The sequence below is a fragment of the Oncorhynchus kisutch genome, linkage group LG17 (assembly GCF_002021735.2).
Source record: "Oncorhynchus kisutch isolate 150728-3 linkage group LG17, Okis_V2, whole genome shotgun sequence".
Taxonomy (NCBI): domain Eukaryota; kingdom Metazoa; phylum Chordata; class Actinopteri; order Salmoniformes; family Salmonidae; genus Oncorhynchus; species Oncorhynchus kisutch.
The window spans coordinates 50,976,284-50,995,019 of NC_034190.2; the positions used below are offsets into that span (position 1 = coordinate 50,976,284).

Sequence of the window (18,736 nt, forward strand, 5' to 3'; positions counted from 1 at the left end):
AGAAGGCTTTGAGTGTATGAAATGAAAGTGCCATATATTTTATAATCAGATAGGCTTTTCATAAATGACATATCACATAGTTGTTTTTCTCTGAGAAATTGTTGTGTACTTCAAGGAGTAGTCATATTCATTTCAGGGTTAGTCTAATTCACTCTTACCAGTACCTCAGGTGACATGCTCTGATTTGCCTTTGCGGGATCCTTTGTGGCTATTCTTCATATTCCCACTAGATGGAGGTAGAGAACTGTGATGCATGTGATGCATTTTCTTGGTCTACTTCCATGGTCAGTTTGAACAGAAATCTATTCCAATCCATTTCCAATATATGTTGTCTCACAATCTCTAGATGAAATCTGTCAATGGGTCAAATCTGTAACTGCTTTGAGAGTGAATTGAAGGCAACACAGATGTTGTGAGAATATCAAATAATAAAACAGAAACAAATGTATTTGGCTGTTTGATTCAAAAGACAGGTCAAATTGAATGTAGGCTTACCCTTACACACAAAGGTCACGTGCCATTAGTGTGATGTATGTCACTCACCGCCATATTTTCAGGATCTAAGGAGCCTGAGCCTCCCATGTGACACATCAACAAAGAACAAGCGGAGGAACACAGTAACATGGCCAGATAAAAGATGAACACACAGTTATCGTCATTGTTGGCATCCTAACCATCACTCTGGAAACATGGTGGCAAATCACCGGCGCCCCAGAAATAGTGTTCATCTAGCTCTTTGAGCGACAACAGATCAGTAGGGGGTCCCAATGTTGATATGGTTGCAGTTACGCAGGCCATCGGGATCAGGGGTGAAAGCTGAAGAAATGCTCATTATCCATACTATAAATAGTTTTACTTCATATCCCACCAGCGGTTGGGGCTGTTTAAATCACGGTTAAAATCTGTCTCTGAGAACGCTGGCATACTTAAGGAATAGCACTGCTGATCGCTAATGGCCATAACAAGTTCTCCAAACGTATGTTGAGGATGACTGGATTCCAATTACTGTAATGTAAAGACTTGCTTGGACAGCAGTTTTTTCTGTATGGTATTAGCCTATACTGCTTTATGTCCAGAAAGGATGGAGTTCATATAATTTGACTATAATAAACTGGAAGGAAAAGAAGGAGGTGTTAGGTAATTTAGGACTATGTCTACTTTTAATGAGCGTTGGTCGTCTCTCCTTCCCCGTTCCAGCTCTGTGATCGGTGAAGCGCTGGGCCCAGATGCCACCTGTGATTCCACGCCATATCCTGGCTGTGCCAAGAAGGCAGACCTGGCAGCCCTGGCTGGCACCACAAAGTGCTTTGTTGACACTACGCCCATCCTTGCAGATGGCATACACATTTAGATTTGAGTCATTTAGCAGATGCTCTTACTGTTACAGTTAGTGCATTCATCTTAAGATACCTATAGGTGAGACAACCACATATCACAGTTGTAATAAGTCGATTTTTGGCCCAATTCATATAATACCCTATGAAATATTAGTTATAGACAGACAGACAGACAGACAGACAGACAGACAGACAGACAGACAGACAGACAGACAGACAGACAGACAGACAGACAGACAGACAGACAGACAGACAGACAGACAGACAGACAGACAGATAGATAGCTAGATAGCTAGATAGATAGATAGATAGATAGATAGATAGATAGATAGATAGATAGATAGATAGATAGATAGATAGATAGATAGATAGATAGATAGATAGATAGATAGATAATCGATCGATCGATCGATCGATCGATCGATCGATCGATAGATAGATAGATAGATAGATAGATAGATAGATAGATAGATAGATAGATAGATAGATAGATAGCATTGAATGGAGCCGGTTTCCCACTGAGATGCTGACAGCCTTCCATGTACTCTCTCTGTGCAAATCCCCCTTGATAGGTTTTATGTAGCCTAATGCTGTTACGTGATCCCTGGAGGAAGCTCACAGCTAATCATGACCCCTACTTTGTGACATTCTGTAGGCTCAGCCCTAATTTATGTGTTCTCTGCCACCTCTGGCCGAACAGCAAATGGACCAAGACAATACCCAAGGATCAGTCAGCCCTTCCCCCATCAAGGGACCAAAATGTATCAATTCAATTCAAGGGGCTTTATTGGCATGGGAAACATATGTTGACATTGCCAAAGCAAGTGAGGTAGATAAGTATCTCTCTCTACGGTATTCAGAGGACTGGTTACTGGAATGTGTGACAGAATAACGACACGGTATCCATCTCTGGTATCTTTCTGAAACTTGTCCCCTGAGGAGGACTCTGATGCCATCTATATGGATGTATGATCTCCGTGGTAACTTGTGTCTGTACAAGCTGAACTCTAAATGATTCTACGTAAAGGGGTTGTATTGTCTTATTTCCATGGGTCTCATCCCACACACAAGCCTTTAGATGCGGTGACACCCTGTGGAGATTTGGCCTGGGTGATCAAGTTACTGTAAACTTGGCATAGTTTGATCGGTCAATGGTGGTTGTTTTTTTTTTGCTTGAAGAAGTTACACCTTCAGCTGTTATAAATGGAATGAAGGTCTGTTTTTCTCTCTACTATCCTGCATCCTGTCCATTGGAGAACAGTTGTATGATATTTGCTTATTTCCTAGGCGTCTAGGCCTTTGGCCTTGTAGGTATCTCTTTGTTTTGTCTTGTAAGTTCACTTCGGGATATATGTGCCTAGAATTGTTCTTTGTTAATGTCAGTATCTCTATGCCTTGTATGTGAATCCATTCATTTGATTAAGTTATGAAATAATGCTTTCTCATGACCATTCCTTGGTCTTAGTCAGCAAAACGCATAATACTTGATTGCACATGGTTTTACTATAATGTTAAATGGAGTCAGATATACCTTTTAATAGACTGTGTCCATTAATTGCATAGTCTTATTACGGGTCACATGTGAGGTATACAGGTGAGCTCCAAAGGTTTTGGGGCAGTGACACATTTTTGTTTTTGTTTTGGGGGGGGGGTAGGATATTTATGCCTCTGTAACTTTCTCACTCGTCGTTATTCAGGATTCGTTCAGGATTATCCACAATCATGGAAGCATTCACATTCATGTTGAAGTGTTTTTCTAAACGGCTGTAACTTCTAAGGATGAAAACACCCTCAAAAATTAAAGCTGACAGTCTACACTTTAACCTCATAGTCATTGTATCATTTCAAATCCAAATGCTGGACTACAGAGCCAAAACAACAAAACATTTGTCACTGTCTCAATAGTTTTGGAGCTCATAGATTATAAATATTACCCCCATTACAATTATTCCATTGCTGGTTTTACAAGATTGCCTTTACAGTTTATGAATCCAATATTAATATGCTTTTGAGGAGCTGGGGGTAACTATCAGCCTGTATTAGACCCTGGATAGGCTGGAATTAAGCCTGTGAGTGGTTAACCAGGAGCTTTGCGCTGTGTGTGTGTGTGTGTGCCCGTGGGTGTGTGCACGCATGCGTGTCTGTGTGTGTCTGTGCGTGTTGGTGTGTGTGAACAGCATAGTATTAAGCAGTCATTACATAGTAAGGTAATTAGGGAGTATGGGCTTTGTGCTCCTGTGTGATTCCTGCGTCATTATTCAGAGAATACCATTCTTCCACTGAGGCTTAGATCTGTGTTGAACTGTTAGTCTGATAGACTCTCATTCTGGCACATGGCAAATCGACAGACAAAACAACGCATGATCAGGAGAAAACACATACAAGTGTTAAAAAAATATTACAGCATTGAGACTGAAACTTGTGCTTATACCCTAAAGGTGTTAATTTATACGTTTTAATGTGGTTGTATAATAACTGCCTATACGACGCTAAGATTACACATATTATTACAGCATATGAAATTATACTGTGTGTGCATCCGTGCATGCGTGCATGAATACTTGTGTGTATGTGTGCGTGTGCGTGTGAGAGCGAGAAGGAGAGGGAGAGAGAGAAAGAGAACAATAGAGCCTGTTTCGATGAACAATAAGTGAAAGAAAGAAAGAGAGAAAGAAAGAAAGAAAGATCGTAGGAGGTGAATATACACACAGGTGTGCTCAAGTGAAATGGAAGCAGGCCAGAACGTGTTGTGGGGGCCCCTGTGTACTCAATCCTTTGTGTGTGCTGGCAATGATGGATACCACCCTGCATACCACTGCTGGCTTACTTCTGAAGCTAAGGAGGGTTGGTCCTGATCAGTTCCTGTATGGGAGACTAGATGCTGCTGGAAGTGGTGTTGGAGGGCCAGTAGGAGGCACTCTTTCCTCTGGTCTAAAAATTGGGGACACTGCCCTGTGGGTGGGACGTTAAACGGGTGTCCTGACTCTCTGAGGTCATTAAAGATCCCATGGCACTTATCGTAAGAGTAGGGGTGTTAACCCCGGTGTCCTGGCTAAATTCCCAATCTGGCCCTCAAACCATCACGGTCACCTAATAATCCCCAGTTTACAATTGGCTCATTCATCCCCCTCCTCTCCCCTGTAACTATTCCCCAGGTCGTTGCTGCAAATGAGAACCTGTTCTCAGTCAACTTACCTGGTAAAATAACAGATAAATAAATAAATGTGAACGGTTACTGTCAAACCGGAGAAGGGCCACAGAACCAAGTGTCTCTCAGTGAAAATAATGCTGATGTCATTTGCCTGCAGGCCAAATTATGTCTCCTCAGAGGAAACTATGTTCATAAATAGCGATGCTACCATAGCAACGAGTAAACATGTTCTATAACCGTTGAGCCGGCCCGGGCTTATGATTTGCGCAACTTTGTAACCTATGTTTGGGACCAATGCGTGGCAGTGGCTGTGTGAGAAGCCGAGCCTCTATCTCTCGCAGGACTAGAATGAGATTCACTTTCTATGATCTCTCTCTCTCTCCCTCTCTGCTCTGATAGACATCAGCCTGCAGCTCTCACCTCTCCAGAGTTGCACTTCATCATATAGCAGGGGTTCATCCTTATAGCAGGGGTTCCCAAACTTTTCCAGCATTGAGGAACAAAGAAAATGTTGGAGTTTTAAAGCTCATTTTCTTGCAATTCTATACATTTCTATACAATTCTATACACGTCTAACTTGTATTCATGTGATATTTCAGTGACAAAAAAAAATACAACAATACTATGGGCTAAAATGTTGCTGGACCCCAGGAAGAGTAGCTGCTGCCTTGCCAGCAGCTGATGGGGATCCTTAATAAATACAAATACAAATAAAACATATTTGGCTGACATGGGCAAGTTGATCTGGACATTTCTGACAAGTTATAAGTAGATCTCGAAGGTGATGATGCACTACCCAATTTCGAAATTGCACCTTGCGCATTCTACTATTACAACTTTCATGAGTACATTCAGGCTGTATCACAACCGGCGGTGATTGGGAGTCCCATAGTTCGACGCACAATTGGCCCAGCGTCGTCCCGTGTTTGGCCGGTATTGGCTGTCATTATAAATAAGAATTTGTTCTTAACTGACTTGCCTAGTTAAATAAAGGTTACATTTCAACCATTTTGTTTCGGTACCTCCCGGTACCTCCCGATCTACAAATTAAGTACTGCGTATTAGACCCTGTATAGTTCACTGTCCAAATCGAGTTTGATCCTGAATTAAATAGGCAGCCTATAGCCTATGTTTGTAGTAAGTCTATATGCATCCTAGTTTTATTGTAGTCTCACGTGTGCTTCTTGAAACGATCTACGTGTCTGGGTGGCAGCAGAGAGCTCCAAGTGATGCTCCAAATTCGTCACAGACAGAACCGCTAGCTGGGCGGAGAAATAAACCTCGGGAGCACACTGCCACTGTTCCTACCACTTCAAACCGCGCCGGGGAGAGAGTCGCTTAATGCAATATAAGTAGAAGAGGGACAAAAACCTCAACGAAAGTCATCCTAAAACCGGGGAAACATCATCACAACGTGTTACAACTTGCAGTTCCTGTCTTTCTACGCTGCTGCATCCGGGTTTTTCGGGATTGCTACAGTGTATTTGTTTGCAGTTGTGAGACAAATTTCAACTTCTACCTCTTCTGATAGGGGTTTCGTTTCTGTTTTCTGTAGTTGTCAAAGCGGAATGAATGACAAAGACAAAGGCTGATGTTCATTCGCCAACTCACTTTGTCTCGCCCAAGGAAAGGAGACACAGGCACAAAATGGAAAGCGGGACGGAGAACGCCAACGGCGGGCAGGCGCAGCCCCAACAACAGCACCAGTTCGAGCAACAGCCCGTAGTGCAGTCCATCCAAGTGAACGAGAAGAAAAAGATCAACCGGGCTCCGTCACCCGCTAGACCCAAGGATGTGCCTGGATGGTCCCTCACCAAGATCCGGGGAGGCATCGGTACACCAACACTGAGCGTTAAACCAGGATCCATACATTTAGGCAGCCGGGTGTCCAGGCGTAGTCCAGGTAGCGGAAAAGAGACCAAATCAGAGAAAGGAAAACTGCCCGGGAAATCCACACTATCGGTTGCAAGTGCCCAGAAGAGCGGCAGTAAATCGATGAAAGGTGGTCGGAAGAAGGTGGCGGATGCAAGCAACGCCTCGGACGACCTGAGCAAAGACTCTGGTTGCGCCGCGGGCAAGCTGTCGCCAACGGATAGCAGTTCTGAGATCTCCGATTGCGCCTCGGAGGAGAATAAACTCTCCACCGAAGCTCTGAGTAGTGACACCGAATCCAGCAGCCGAGGCGGGGGGGCTGAGGGCGAGAAACCGAGCAGGGACTGCGGAGATGGACCACCAGATAGAGGTACTCGTGGTGACCATCATGCCAAGACCCCCGTAGATAAGGACCGACTCTCCTTTGGAGTGGAGACCGGGGAGGGGAGCATTTCTCCGGGGGATGAACGATCTCTCACCTCGTTCGACAGCCGGGTGCCTGCCAGCACTTCCCTGGCTTTCTCCGACCTGACAGAAGAGTTCATGGATGGCATGCATGAAGAATTTGTCAGGGAAATCGAGGAACTGAGATCAGAAAACGATTACCTAAAAGTAAGCATAATTTTCCAGATTTGCTACAGACATTCCTTCCTCTGTTTGCTCTCATTTGTGAAAGTGAAAAGGTTTTGTTTTTTAAAACATTATTAAAAAAAGCTCTCCAATAACAGTTCTATGAGAGATGGTTCCGGAGAAACTATTTTAATTGGATCAACAAAATCAAAACCTAATATATTTATGCATAATCACTGTTCTGCTCTTCAGGAGAAAAGCAGGGCAATCCATGCAAACTGGCCACAAAGCCAACAACATCTTGAGTGCATAATTGATTACTCCCTCCTCCCTCTTGTCAAAAACAACAACAAAATACCACCCTTTGAAGGCACGGAGACTTCAGGGTTGGTCAGTGTTATTTCGGGAATTCATTATCAATGTTTTCTCAGCTGTTGTGTTCACAGCTCATGATGGTCAGGTGGTGAATGCCCAAACCATCAGAGGTGGTCGGACATGCAGCTGGTTGTAGTGCGCCCATCCATTACGCGCCGGAGGAGTACAGTGACCTGGTTAAAACATCTAAACTTATTGTATTTTGTTAAACAATATTATCAAGGCCGGGGGGCTTTACGCGTAGGCCGTCATTCTATATAAGAATTGGTTTTAACTGAATTGCCTAGTTAAATAAAGGTTCAATCAAATAATAACATTTTTTTAAAGAATTGACATGCGTCACAGACACGGCCTCAGTCAGAGGGGTTCACTAATACGTTGGATTATCCTACAGGTTTGCGCAACATAACGCTCTATCCAAACAACTTCTAGGCTACTATTAGCACATTTTATTTCATATTTAACTGGTCTGGGACAGCAATATTAAGATTATTATGGGGTACATGGGCCTAATAGACTACTAGCCTATTTGGTGGCCATCTAAGATGGCCCTTCAAAAGAAGGCAGTTTACTAGGACAGTCCACTGTGCATGAATGTGTAATACACACTTCCCCACCAATAACACTTTTTGGTTCATTTCAGGCCATAATCATCAAATCCATCTTACTGGTTAATTACCATAAACAGGCATGGGGTGCCACATCTTTTTCTTAAGTCTAATAAAAATCAGGTCATTCGTGCAGCCAGAGTAGTCATAGAGCGCGACCTCTTTATTTATTTATCCCGTGCTTTCTCTCGCCTGTCTTCGGCACGCCTGTCTGACTAGTACAGCTGTTTGCTGGGGGTAGCCTGCGTCGTGCAGATGCTGCAGTCGAGAGCGCCCACTGTCCTCACTCACTCCACACACCATTGTTTATACCGGGGCCGCACCACGTGACGCGCTCTGCAGTGAGTGACCCACATTCCCCCTGGCAGTCCTCTCGGCATATTAGCAATGCGATAAAAGACTTGTATTTACTACTACACACTTCTCCCACCACCGCCCTTATAAATACTCGATCCGCCTTATTACTGCGCCTCTGTCAGGGGGGTTGTAGGATTTGGGCTAATGCCTCTTCAACCGTGTTGTTATGTAAAGTAGTAGTAGGGAATTCTAGGAAGGCTTTTTGGGGTTTGATTTAAATCATACATTGCCATTGTTATTATACACCTTTCTATCAGGTGGGCAAAGTTCAGTTCTGTATTAATCTGTGTTCTGCACTGGTTTGCCCCTGGAGGGGTTATGTAGGCAATGGGGTTGTTAATGCTACAGTCTTACTGCCATGGGCTAAATCAGCATATCTCCCGTTAAAACGAACGTTTACACCTCACACACATGGTGATGGGCTTTATAAAAGAAGACACCTGTACCATGTCAGATATAGAGTTGAAATGTATTCAATTTTGAGTTTGCATCCCAATATTACACGTTATATACATCACAGAAATATAACAAAACCACTTGACATGGAAACACACAGATTTTCATTCAGATTTTTTTTAAATAATTTTAAAAAGGTTGATTAATTATGAAATTATGAAAATTATTAATAACATTCCACCCATAAGGCCACTAGGTAATTTGACTGCAGGAAATGCCTACTGAGTCTGAGATGACGATACACACCCTGCTAAGGATAAACTAATGAAGAGGGTGTTGACGATGACTGGTGATCTGATGCTGAGACAGTCCCTATAAGAATTATTATACGTAGTCGAATGATGGCACTAGCTCATCCAGACCATTTCCTACCATTCTCAAACCGTCTTCTCCTCCACCCTTCCCCCGACCCCCTCTCTCTCTCCCCCCCAGGACGAGATGGAGGAGCTGCGCTCGGAGATGTTGGAGATGAGGGACATGTACATGGAGGAGGATGTGTACCAGCTGCAGGAGCTGAGGCAGCAGTTTGAGCAGGCCAACAAGACCTGCCGCATCCTGCAGTACCGCCTCCGCAAGGCCGAGAGACGCAGCCTCCGCGTGGCCCAGACGGGACAGGTGGACGGGGAGCTCATCCGGACCCTGGAGCAGGACGTCAAGGTGAATCTGGAATGGAGAGCGTGCGCGTGTATGCCTGTCATCGACTTTCGATGGGCAGCCAAGATGATGTGTGTCTGTGTGTGTCTGTGTGTAAAGGCTATGCCTAAATCGTGGATGTCAGCGACACAAACAGAACTTGACGAGAGACTGAACATTGGGTATTTGCTAGCATTTAGGTCCTTGCAGATTTTCGTAAACTTTTTTTTTTAAAGGGGTGACATAACAGGTCAAAGGACAAAGGTTACATTTGGCTTTAAATGCATACATTCACAAACAGTTGATGGGATTTCTTGTTAATGAAGACGTTGCGGGTTGTTGGTCTTCCTACTGAACTGAGGCTGTGGTTACACGTCCCACATTCACAGCCGTCTGTGATCTATTTCCATGTGACAGAAACACAATGTGGCCTTTCTCAGGAGTCGAGGAAGGAGGGAATAGAGGGGAGAGGGTAATGATGTCATCCCCTGAAGGCAGGCCCCGTTCCCGCTGTCCCTCTCTAAAAACGGTCCATTTGTATATCTTTTTCTTTTTTTTAAAGAGAGAAAGAAAGAAACAGGGGGGGGGGGGGTCCCTTCTTTCTGGCCAGGTAATATTGTGCCTCTGTGCCGGCCGTCTGTGCTGACTCTGGGGAATAAGGATTTGGTGTCGCTCCCGAGTTAAGTCCTCAGCAGCCAATCGGGGCGCAGCGGGTGGGCGCAAGAGCTCAACGGGCCGGGGGAAGACAGTCAAAGAAGGCCATTAACACAGGAAACCAAAAACAAACCACAGGGATGTGACCCCGGCTTCCTCGGCCTCCCCTCTCCGTCTCCCTCTTCGTATTCTTAAACAGCTAGGGCCAGTCACTCAACACATACCTGATTGGTTCTGCTGGCTACCAACTAAACCAGATCAAATTTCCCTCACACTGGGCTTTAACACTCCCATGCACTCCAGACTCCCTTCAAACGGAGTTCCTCTAACCGTGAGGCTGGCTGTGTTCTCAGATAGTAAGGCTTATTCACGCACCAACCAAGCACCGGGGGAAGGAAATGTGTCTCGACATGTTTGAGAGGATTTGGGCTGTATTCCATGTGATATTTGAGACCTGTCCTGTACCAGCCATTGTAGACTTTCTTTCACTTGACAGCAAGAACCCACTACTTTGTGTTTGTGGCACAGCAATGAGTTATTGAACAGTTAGTATGTATTGTGCATGTTAGGTTCATTCAGTAAATACAGGTAGTTTCAACACGTTGGGGTCAGTAGGTTCCTTAGACGAAAATAACTACTTTGTGGTTATGGTCAGTCTTTATTAGTCACACAGTACTCAACCAACGTGATCACATAAAATAGCATACTGTAAGCTGATAGGGCTGTGCCAGTAGGGCTATACTTTAAATTGGCTTAACATAATTATTGCTCTCTCTCCTAAGTCCTTGTTCCCTTGTGACATACACAGTGAGCTGTTCCCACTTCCTGTTGCATCCTGCTCTTCAGCGCTCCGCAGGGGGAGGGGCGTGAATGTGCAATGCGTGCGAGTACGAGTGTGTGTGTATGTGTGTGATATCTGGAGATGGTCGTGGGATTCTCCTGGTCACTTCCTGTCCTTTCTGACCCACTGTCCTAATTCCAGAGCTATGAAACATAGGAAATGGAAAACATTGAGGTCTTCCATGACAATGGAAATGTGCTAAGGGATATACAGTAGATACCAGTATGATATAGAATCAGTCTCTCATTACACTGTCTGGGTCAGTGTATTTTATTCAGGGCAGCTAGCCTTTTCATTCCATAATCATTCTATAAACAACATCTCTCCCAGCCTGGATGTTATGATGCTAGCATCATTGTTTGCTGGGGAAACTTGACTGAGATATTTTATTTCGAGTCAAAGGCACAGGCTCTCGCACATTGCCTGTGATCTGTGATGGGTTGGGGTGTGAAAGATACCATATCCTTCCCCTCTTAACTTCACATGTATAGGATGAGTGGGTTGAGCCTCTGTGCACTCCTGCATAGCAACAGCCGAGTTGCAGTATGGCGTGATGTGACATATAGGGAAGGAAAGTAGGGGTTGTTGAGATAGAGAGAGAGAGAGAGAGAGAGAGAGAGAGAGAGAGAGGGTGGATTCCCTCTCTCTCTCCTCTATCTCCCTCGCTCCATCCCTCTCTCAACAGCAGATAATGGCTGGGCAGCAGTAACAGCAGCATCCTGGAGATACCAATAGAAACCGTCTCCATGTGTCAGCCAGACACGCCCGGATCAGAGAGCCGATTGGCTGGCTCAAGGAGTATCAGGAAGTATTTTTGTCCCTGTGCCTGCTCAGCACGGCACTAGCAGGAGCGTGTGTGGATGCCCCACCATGTGGATTATTCTGTAACCTATAAACAACTGTCGTGCAGGGGTCTGCTCTTTCACTACTAAAGAGCCTTTTATAGATAGACAGAAGGGAAGAAGATTATTATTTTCAGTTTGTAGAGGCTGCAACAGGAAGGATAACAACTAGATGATAGTTACATAAAAGTGCACCAGTTGGCTGAGCCTGTTAGCTGATACTGCAATACTAGATCCTATCATTAAATGTTTAAGCTAGATGGTAAATACTCAATGCTTTCATAGAGTATGCTCTCCTTTGTAAGCACTTCTTAGCTCATTAATGTAGAAAATACAATATCTCTCCAAGGTTATGTACAGTAAGGCCTTGGCTATGGGCCCTAGTCAGAAGTAGTGCACTACATAGGGAATATGGGGCCATTTGGGACACAGACGTGGCCGATACTTTACACACTCCCCCCTTCTGTGCGTACTGCCAACATGCAAAACGCTGATGATAAAATCTACAGGGAAGTCATTGTTAAAAGGCGTGTGGAGGAACAGCTGTGACAGTGCTGACAGGCAGGATCAGAAGGGGAACATGGTGCCGCTTCAGCACACACACACACACACACACACACTCCCATGCAGGCACACACATTGTGCGCGTGCACACACACAAACACACACCAAGGAACCCACCCTCAGAGATGCAAAATATTCTCTATTACATATACACTCACCCACAAAAACATGTGAAAGAGACCCTTTTGATGGGTAAATGGCTCTTTTAAATTTGGTATGTGTGTCCAAGTGCCGGGTGTGGATAGGATCGACGTTAGGAGTCTGAAGGCTGGGACTTGACTATAATGTACCAGTCCTGCAAGACCTTCTCTCCTCTCCTCTGTATGCCATTCACGTCCTCTAGCTCTCCAGCTGGAACCCCTCTCGCCAATGCTAAAACCGCTAGTGCAGTGACCCTAGACACTAATCTTGGTTCAGTTTTCTTCTTTAAAAAAAAATGTCAATAGTGGTTGAGGTTAGGGGTTGGAGATGGGAAGCTGATCCTAGATCTGTATCTAGGGGAAACTTCACCCATGGAGTGCTGAAATCCATGTGTTTTACTTTTACATATCAAAGCATGATATTTGATTGGGAGGCGAAGGCAGCCAAGGCAGTGTATGGAAAGAGGCTAAACAGCAAGAGGGAGGAGGGAATCCTGTAGATGTAGTAAGTTAACAGGCCGTTAATACAGACTGTTGTTTACTGTGAAGGGGCCCAATCGCCATATACCGCCAGTCTAAAAACATAACCTGGAACCCTCCCAGAACGCTAATGAAAGGGAGCATTGATTTGACCATGCAGTCCGTCTCTTTGCATGTACATTTCTACCTTCTAAAGTATGGAGAAGAAAGAGGGAGGGGCAGGGGCAGAATGAGAGAAGGAGGGGAAGACCGAAAAAAGAGAACGTCTGTGTGTGTGAGAGAGAGAGAGAGAGAGAGAGAGAGAGAGAGAGAGAGAGATGAATTTGAGCATGATGGGGAATTGGTCGGTTGGTCCACTCTCAGAGTGGGCAGCACAGAGGGGCATTGTGGTTCCCAGCTGCACATTGGCTCTGGTTATAGGGCCAGAGAGAATACCCCAATTCTGACACACGTGGACGCACTCGCACCCACAAACAAACACACATACGCATGCACGTACACACACACATTCTAACACACACACACTTATACGCACACACACACAGAAGCCCTGTTTTCTCTGACCCCCTTCCTCCTTTAATGAGATCAGCACTGTACCCCACACAGAGGCACGCACGCACACACATTCAAACACACACACACATATACGCACACACACACACAGAAGCCCTGTTTTCTCTGACCCCCTTTCTCCTTTAATGAGATCAGCACTGTACCCCACTCCACACTGCACCAAAAGACTCCCATCCCATACAATTATGTTGCAGAGGTAGAATAATAGAGAGAGAACATTCAATAATAATCATCATATTGTGCCTTAGATATCATTATGTTATATTACCATTTTGAATGATACAATGCTTTCAAGCACATCAATATGACAATCCACTCAGATGTTTTGGATGTGTTTCCTGTCTATGGTATGAATAGAGCACCCTTGACATGTCACCTCCTTTCATTATAAACAATTAAAACCAGGCAGCTGGGTTTGCATTTGGATTGAACATCCTGTCAGTGCCCTGGTGATATACAGTCAAACAGAAACACACACACAAGTTGTTGTTGGCCCAGCAGAACATCATACGCTCATCTGGATAGTGTCTGTGTTGATCCCCAACTGCATTTAATGCTCTTCCTACCCCTCAGGGGAACCTATATCCAACTTTAAGAAGATCAGCCTTAATAACTGTCTTGTTCTGTAGCAACATGTCAACACATGATGATATAAGAGCTGGTCTCTGCTCTACTCCAATCCTACCCGTATTAGTGATAATACTGGAACACATTAGTGATCATACTGGAACACATTGGTGATAATATTGGAACACATTAGTGATCATACTGGAACACATTAGTGATAATACTGGAACACATTAATCATAATACTGGAACACATTAGTGATAATACTGGAACACATTGGTGATAATACTGGAACACATTAGTGATAATACTGGAACACATTGGTGATAATACTGGAACACATTGGTGATAATACTGGAACACATTGGTGATCATACTGGAACACATTGGTGATAATACTGGAACACATTGGTGATAATACTGGAACACATTGGTGATAATACTGGAACACATTAGTGATAATACTGGAACACATTAATCATAATACTGGAACACATTAGTGATAATACTGGAACACATTGGTGATAATACTGGAACACATTAGTGATAATACTGGAACACATTGGTGATAATACTGGAACACATTGGTGATAATACTGGAACACATTAGTGATAATACTGGAACACATTGGTGATAATACTGGAACACATTTGTGATCATACTGGAACACATTGGTGATAATACTGGAACACATTAGTGATAATACTGGAACACATTAATGATAATACTGGAACACATTAGTGATAAGCTACAGTATGGTGTCATTTATTACTGTGCTGTGAATATACCATCAGCAGAGAGACATATTTTACTTACCCATATACACTGAGTGGACAAAACATTAAGAACACTCTTTCCATGACGTAGACTGACCATCCATATACTTATATGTACGTATTCTCATTCACACCCTTTAGATTTGTGTGTATTAGGTAGTTGTTGGGGAATGGTTCGATTACTTGTTAGATATTACTGCACTGTCGGAACTAGAAGCACACGCATTTCACCACACTCGCATTAACATCTGCTAACTATGTGTATGTGACCAATAACATTTGACTTGATTTGACCAGGACCAGGTGAAGGCTATGGTCCCTTATTGATGCCACCTGTTAAATGCACTTCCATCAGTGTAGATGAAGGGGAGGAGACAGGTTAAAGAAGGATTTTTAAGCCTTGAGACAATTGAGACATGGATTGTGTATGTGTGCCATTCAGAGGGTGAATGGGTCAGACAAAATATTTAAGTGCCTTTAAACGGGGTATGATAGTAAATCCCAGTCGCACCTACGACCAAAGCTGCAGGATTTTTCATGCTCAACAGTTTCCTGTGTGTATCAAGAATGGTCCATCACCCAAAGGACATCAACTTGACACAACTGTGGGAAGCATTGGAGTCCGCATGTGCCAGCATCCCTGTGGAACGCATTCAACACCTTGTAGAGCCCATTCCCCAGACGAATTGTGGTTGTTCTGAGGGCAAAAGGGCCTGCTAACATTTTGTACACTCAGTGTGTATATGGTCATACTGGAAACAAATCACAATTTACAAAGGGCATTCATAAAGTCATTTAGTGTGACTCTGGACCATGGCATCGTGGATCATGCTTGATCAATGAACCTCTGATGTTGACCCCCCCACCCCTCCCTCATGTCTTCTCTCTCTCTCTCATCTCCTACTTTGGACGTCAGGTGGCTAAAGACGTGTCCATCCGGCTGCACACCGAGTTGGACTCTGTGGAGAAGAAGAGGGGTCGTCTGGAGCAGGAGAACGAGGAGATGAGGTTCAGGCTCCAGGAGCTCGAGGTGGCCAAGCAGGTCCTGCAGGCTGAGATGGAGAAGCAACGAGAGGTAAGACGTTAGGTAGGACAAGGCTGGGTGGGGTGGGATTGGGCTGAGCTGGGATTACCATGGTTGGGCCGTGTGGATAGGGCCAGAGAAGTGAGACATGGTGTGGTGTGGCAGGGCTGGGCTTGGTTGGGTTGACCATGGCTGTGTCTAGCTGGGCTGAGCTGGACTGGGTTTAGCTGGGTTTGGCTGTAGGTTACGCTGTGATAAATAGGCTGGGTTTAGCTGGGTTTGGCTATAGGTTACGCTGTGTTGAATAGGCTGGGTTAAGTAGGCTGGGTTAAGTAGCCAGGGTTAAGTTGGCTGGGTTTAGCTGAGCCGATCTGTTTTTTTGCCTTTCTTCAAGGTTTCATGTCAATTCACCAGGCTTGGAATAAAAACGTGTCCGTTTTCAGTAAATGGAACGTTTGGGACCACATACACGGTCAGACTGAACCACAATTGTATGTTGTCCTATATGTTGTGAAGTGACCGGTTTGAGTTTTCTGATAGAGCGTTGTGTTTTTTGTTTGGACTCAAATAGGGACTGGTAACCTTTAAGCCAAATGTTGACGTTTGGCCTTTCTTCATTTGGCCTCGCCGTATGTTTACTGGAAAGAGTTGAGTAGAAAACCGTGGGAGGAAGCTGCTTTGTGCTCGTCTTTCTATCCCGATAAATGCTCCTGCTAAAAACACTGTTTTGCGATCTACAGATATTGCGTTAGGCTCAGTTATGCTCTAAGGAGAAATCAAATGCCCTCTTCTCTCAGTCTCGGCCCTCCCCCTGTGTTGACTAATCTGGAGTGGACAAAAGGAGGCCCCTTTCTCTCCTGCCGTCCCTTTATGGAGGAGAGGAGAGCAGGGAGGGGGGACTGATGACTGACCGTAGCCTTGGCCCAGCTCTCAGAATGAGGTTTGGGCTGGCTGGCTTGATGGGTAGCTGGTTGGGTAGCTGGGTGTCTGGCTGGCTGCAATGCTAACTCACTCAGTCACTGCCTGGCTGGCTGGCAGGTTGGTTGGCTAGCTTTGTGGTTGGCGGGCCCTATGCTAAGCGAGGTACCGCTGCTGTGTTGTGCTCACCCCAATGGAGAGGGAGAATTCTTTGCATAGCTGACACCCTTCCAGATCCAGAACTATTATGTGTGCCCGCCGATCCTTGGCTTTACTCTGCCCACTCCGTCTCTGTTCCCCGGTCAGTTAGGAATGTCTCCGTCCCTGAGAATCAGGGCTGTGTGTATTAAAGGGGAATAAAAGGCGGTTTGTAAGTAATGAATTTGGTATTCTGTGGCTCCTGTCTGGGAGTGGAAGTGATGCTGCTACTGCAGTGTTGGGGTAGCTGCCGGGGCCCGGCTTTTCCATCGGATTCTGCCCGCTGGACCGTCTGTCTCCTGGGATAGTGGAGGGGCTGAAGATGCTGGCCAGGTAGAGGGAGAAGAGGGGGAGAAGGAAGAGGGGAAAAGAGAAAGCCAATATGGCGTGTTTGCCGCGTTTTCCTTCTCTGTTTCAATGCAGACATGTAATAATGGTCCATTTTAATGATTGAATAACAATCCACTCAGAATCTAATTCAACAAACAAAATGTAAAATGACTGGCGGCACTTATATTGTCTATTACTTATAAGACGTGGAGAAAATAGGACAGTTTATGTTTGCTCCCTTAGCTTGTGGCTGTGATGTACTGTGCTCTATGACATCAGACATTCCCCCCCCCCCCCCCCAAAACATTTCAATGTTTTTAACCTCAGTTGTGTTGAAAGATGTGGTCAGTAACATTTGAGTCCATATGTAGGATGGATTAACCACTAACCCCTAGGTTAAACCCAGATTGGCTGTTGACTATTTCTCATATGTCTTCCCAAGACAATCTGTTTAAAACCCGTCGTAGGCTCTCGGCGTTTCGTCATGTAAATGCATTGCGAAGGATCCGCCATCCGCCCCTCTAAACCAATGGAAAATGTTGGGATTAGAAGTAGGGTCACCGGTGAGGCTAAGTAAGGACAACTCTCTGAGATTAGATACATTTTTTTTGTGGTTTCGGCTGCCTGTGTCTAGAGCTTTGCCCTCTGTTAACCAGCTACCTTTTTGACAAGAAGTGATTCCACACAAATGGATTAAGGAAAGTGGAATGCTTGTAACACAGACAGAACACTGCTGATGAAGGTATTTCTTTATCCCTTCCATTCCTCACCGCTCCCTGTTCACTCCTCCTCTAATTCCAACTGCATCGACTCCCATTGCAGCTTTTTTGACCCTCTGAAGGTGATGAGGCTGGATTGGAGGGAGGGATGGAGTGATGCAAGGGGGTTGGGTTGGGTTGAGGTAGGGCGGGGTGGGGGGTTGGGTCGGGTCGGGGAGGGGGTTGGGTGGTTGGGTTGCAGCTCGAATAGGCGAAATGGGCAGGCAGTCAGGAAAGATATAACGCCTTCAAGTGTAAACATCCAGCAGGACATCTCTCCCTCCCTCCTTCTCTCTCTCTTTAGCTTGTTCTCCCTCTGTCTTTATTTTTCTAAATCTCGCCACTTTCATTCCCAGTCGCTTCATCGCAAGTTCTCTCCTCTCTCTCTTTCTCCCTCTCCCTCTCCCTTTCTCCCTCTCTCTCTCTCTCTCTCTCTCGCTCTCTCGCTCTCTCTCTCTCTGTCTCTGTCTCTGTCTCTCTCTCTCTCTCTCTTTCTATTCAATTCAATTCAAAGGGGCTTTATTGGCATGGGAAACACATGTTTACATTGCCAAAACAAGTGGAGTGGATAAACAAAAGTGAAATAAAAAAAATACTACACTCACACAAGTTCCAAAAGAATAAAGACATTTCAAATGTCATGTTATGTCTATATAGAGTGTTGTAGCGATGTGCAAATAGCTATCTCTCCCTTTATAATACTTTTTCTC

General features: G+C 44.8%; 1 protein-coding gene across 4 annotated transcripts in view; it reads left to right on the plus strand.

The window, feature by feature from the left end:
• The first annotated feature begins 5,693 nt into the window (after positions 1 to 5,693).
• LOC109907849 (protein SOGA1) overlaps positions 5,694 to 18,736 on the plus strand; it is a 66,446-nt gene continuing 53,403 nt past the window's right edge. For 3 of the 4 annotated variants that reach the window (XM_020506092.2, XM_020506094.2, XM_020506095.2), the window contains exons 1-3: positions 5,694 to 6,972; positions 9,159 to 9,383; positions 15,715 to 15,873. In XM_020506092.2, coding sequence (XP_020361681.1) covers positions 6,061 to 6,972; positions 9,159 to 9,383; positions 15,715 to 15,873 — 1,296 coding nt within the window. In that variant the 5' untranslated portion in view covers positions 5,694 to 6,060. The remainder of the gene's footprint in view (positions 6,973 to 9,158; positions 9,384 to 15,714; positions 15,874 to 18,736) is intronic. The other variant, XM_020506093.2, reaches the window with a different exon arrangement.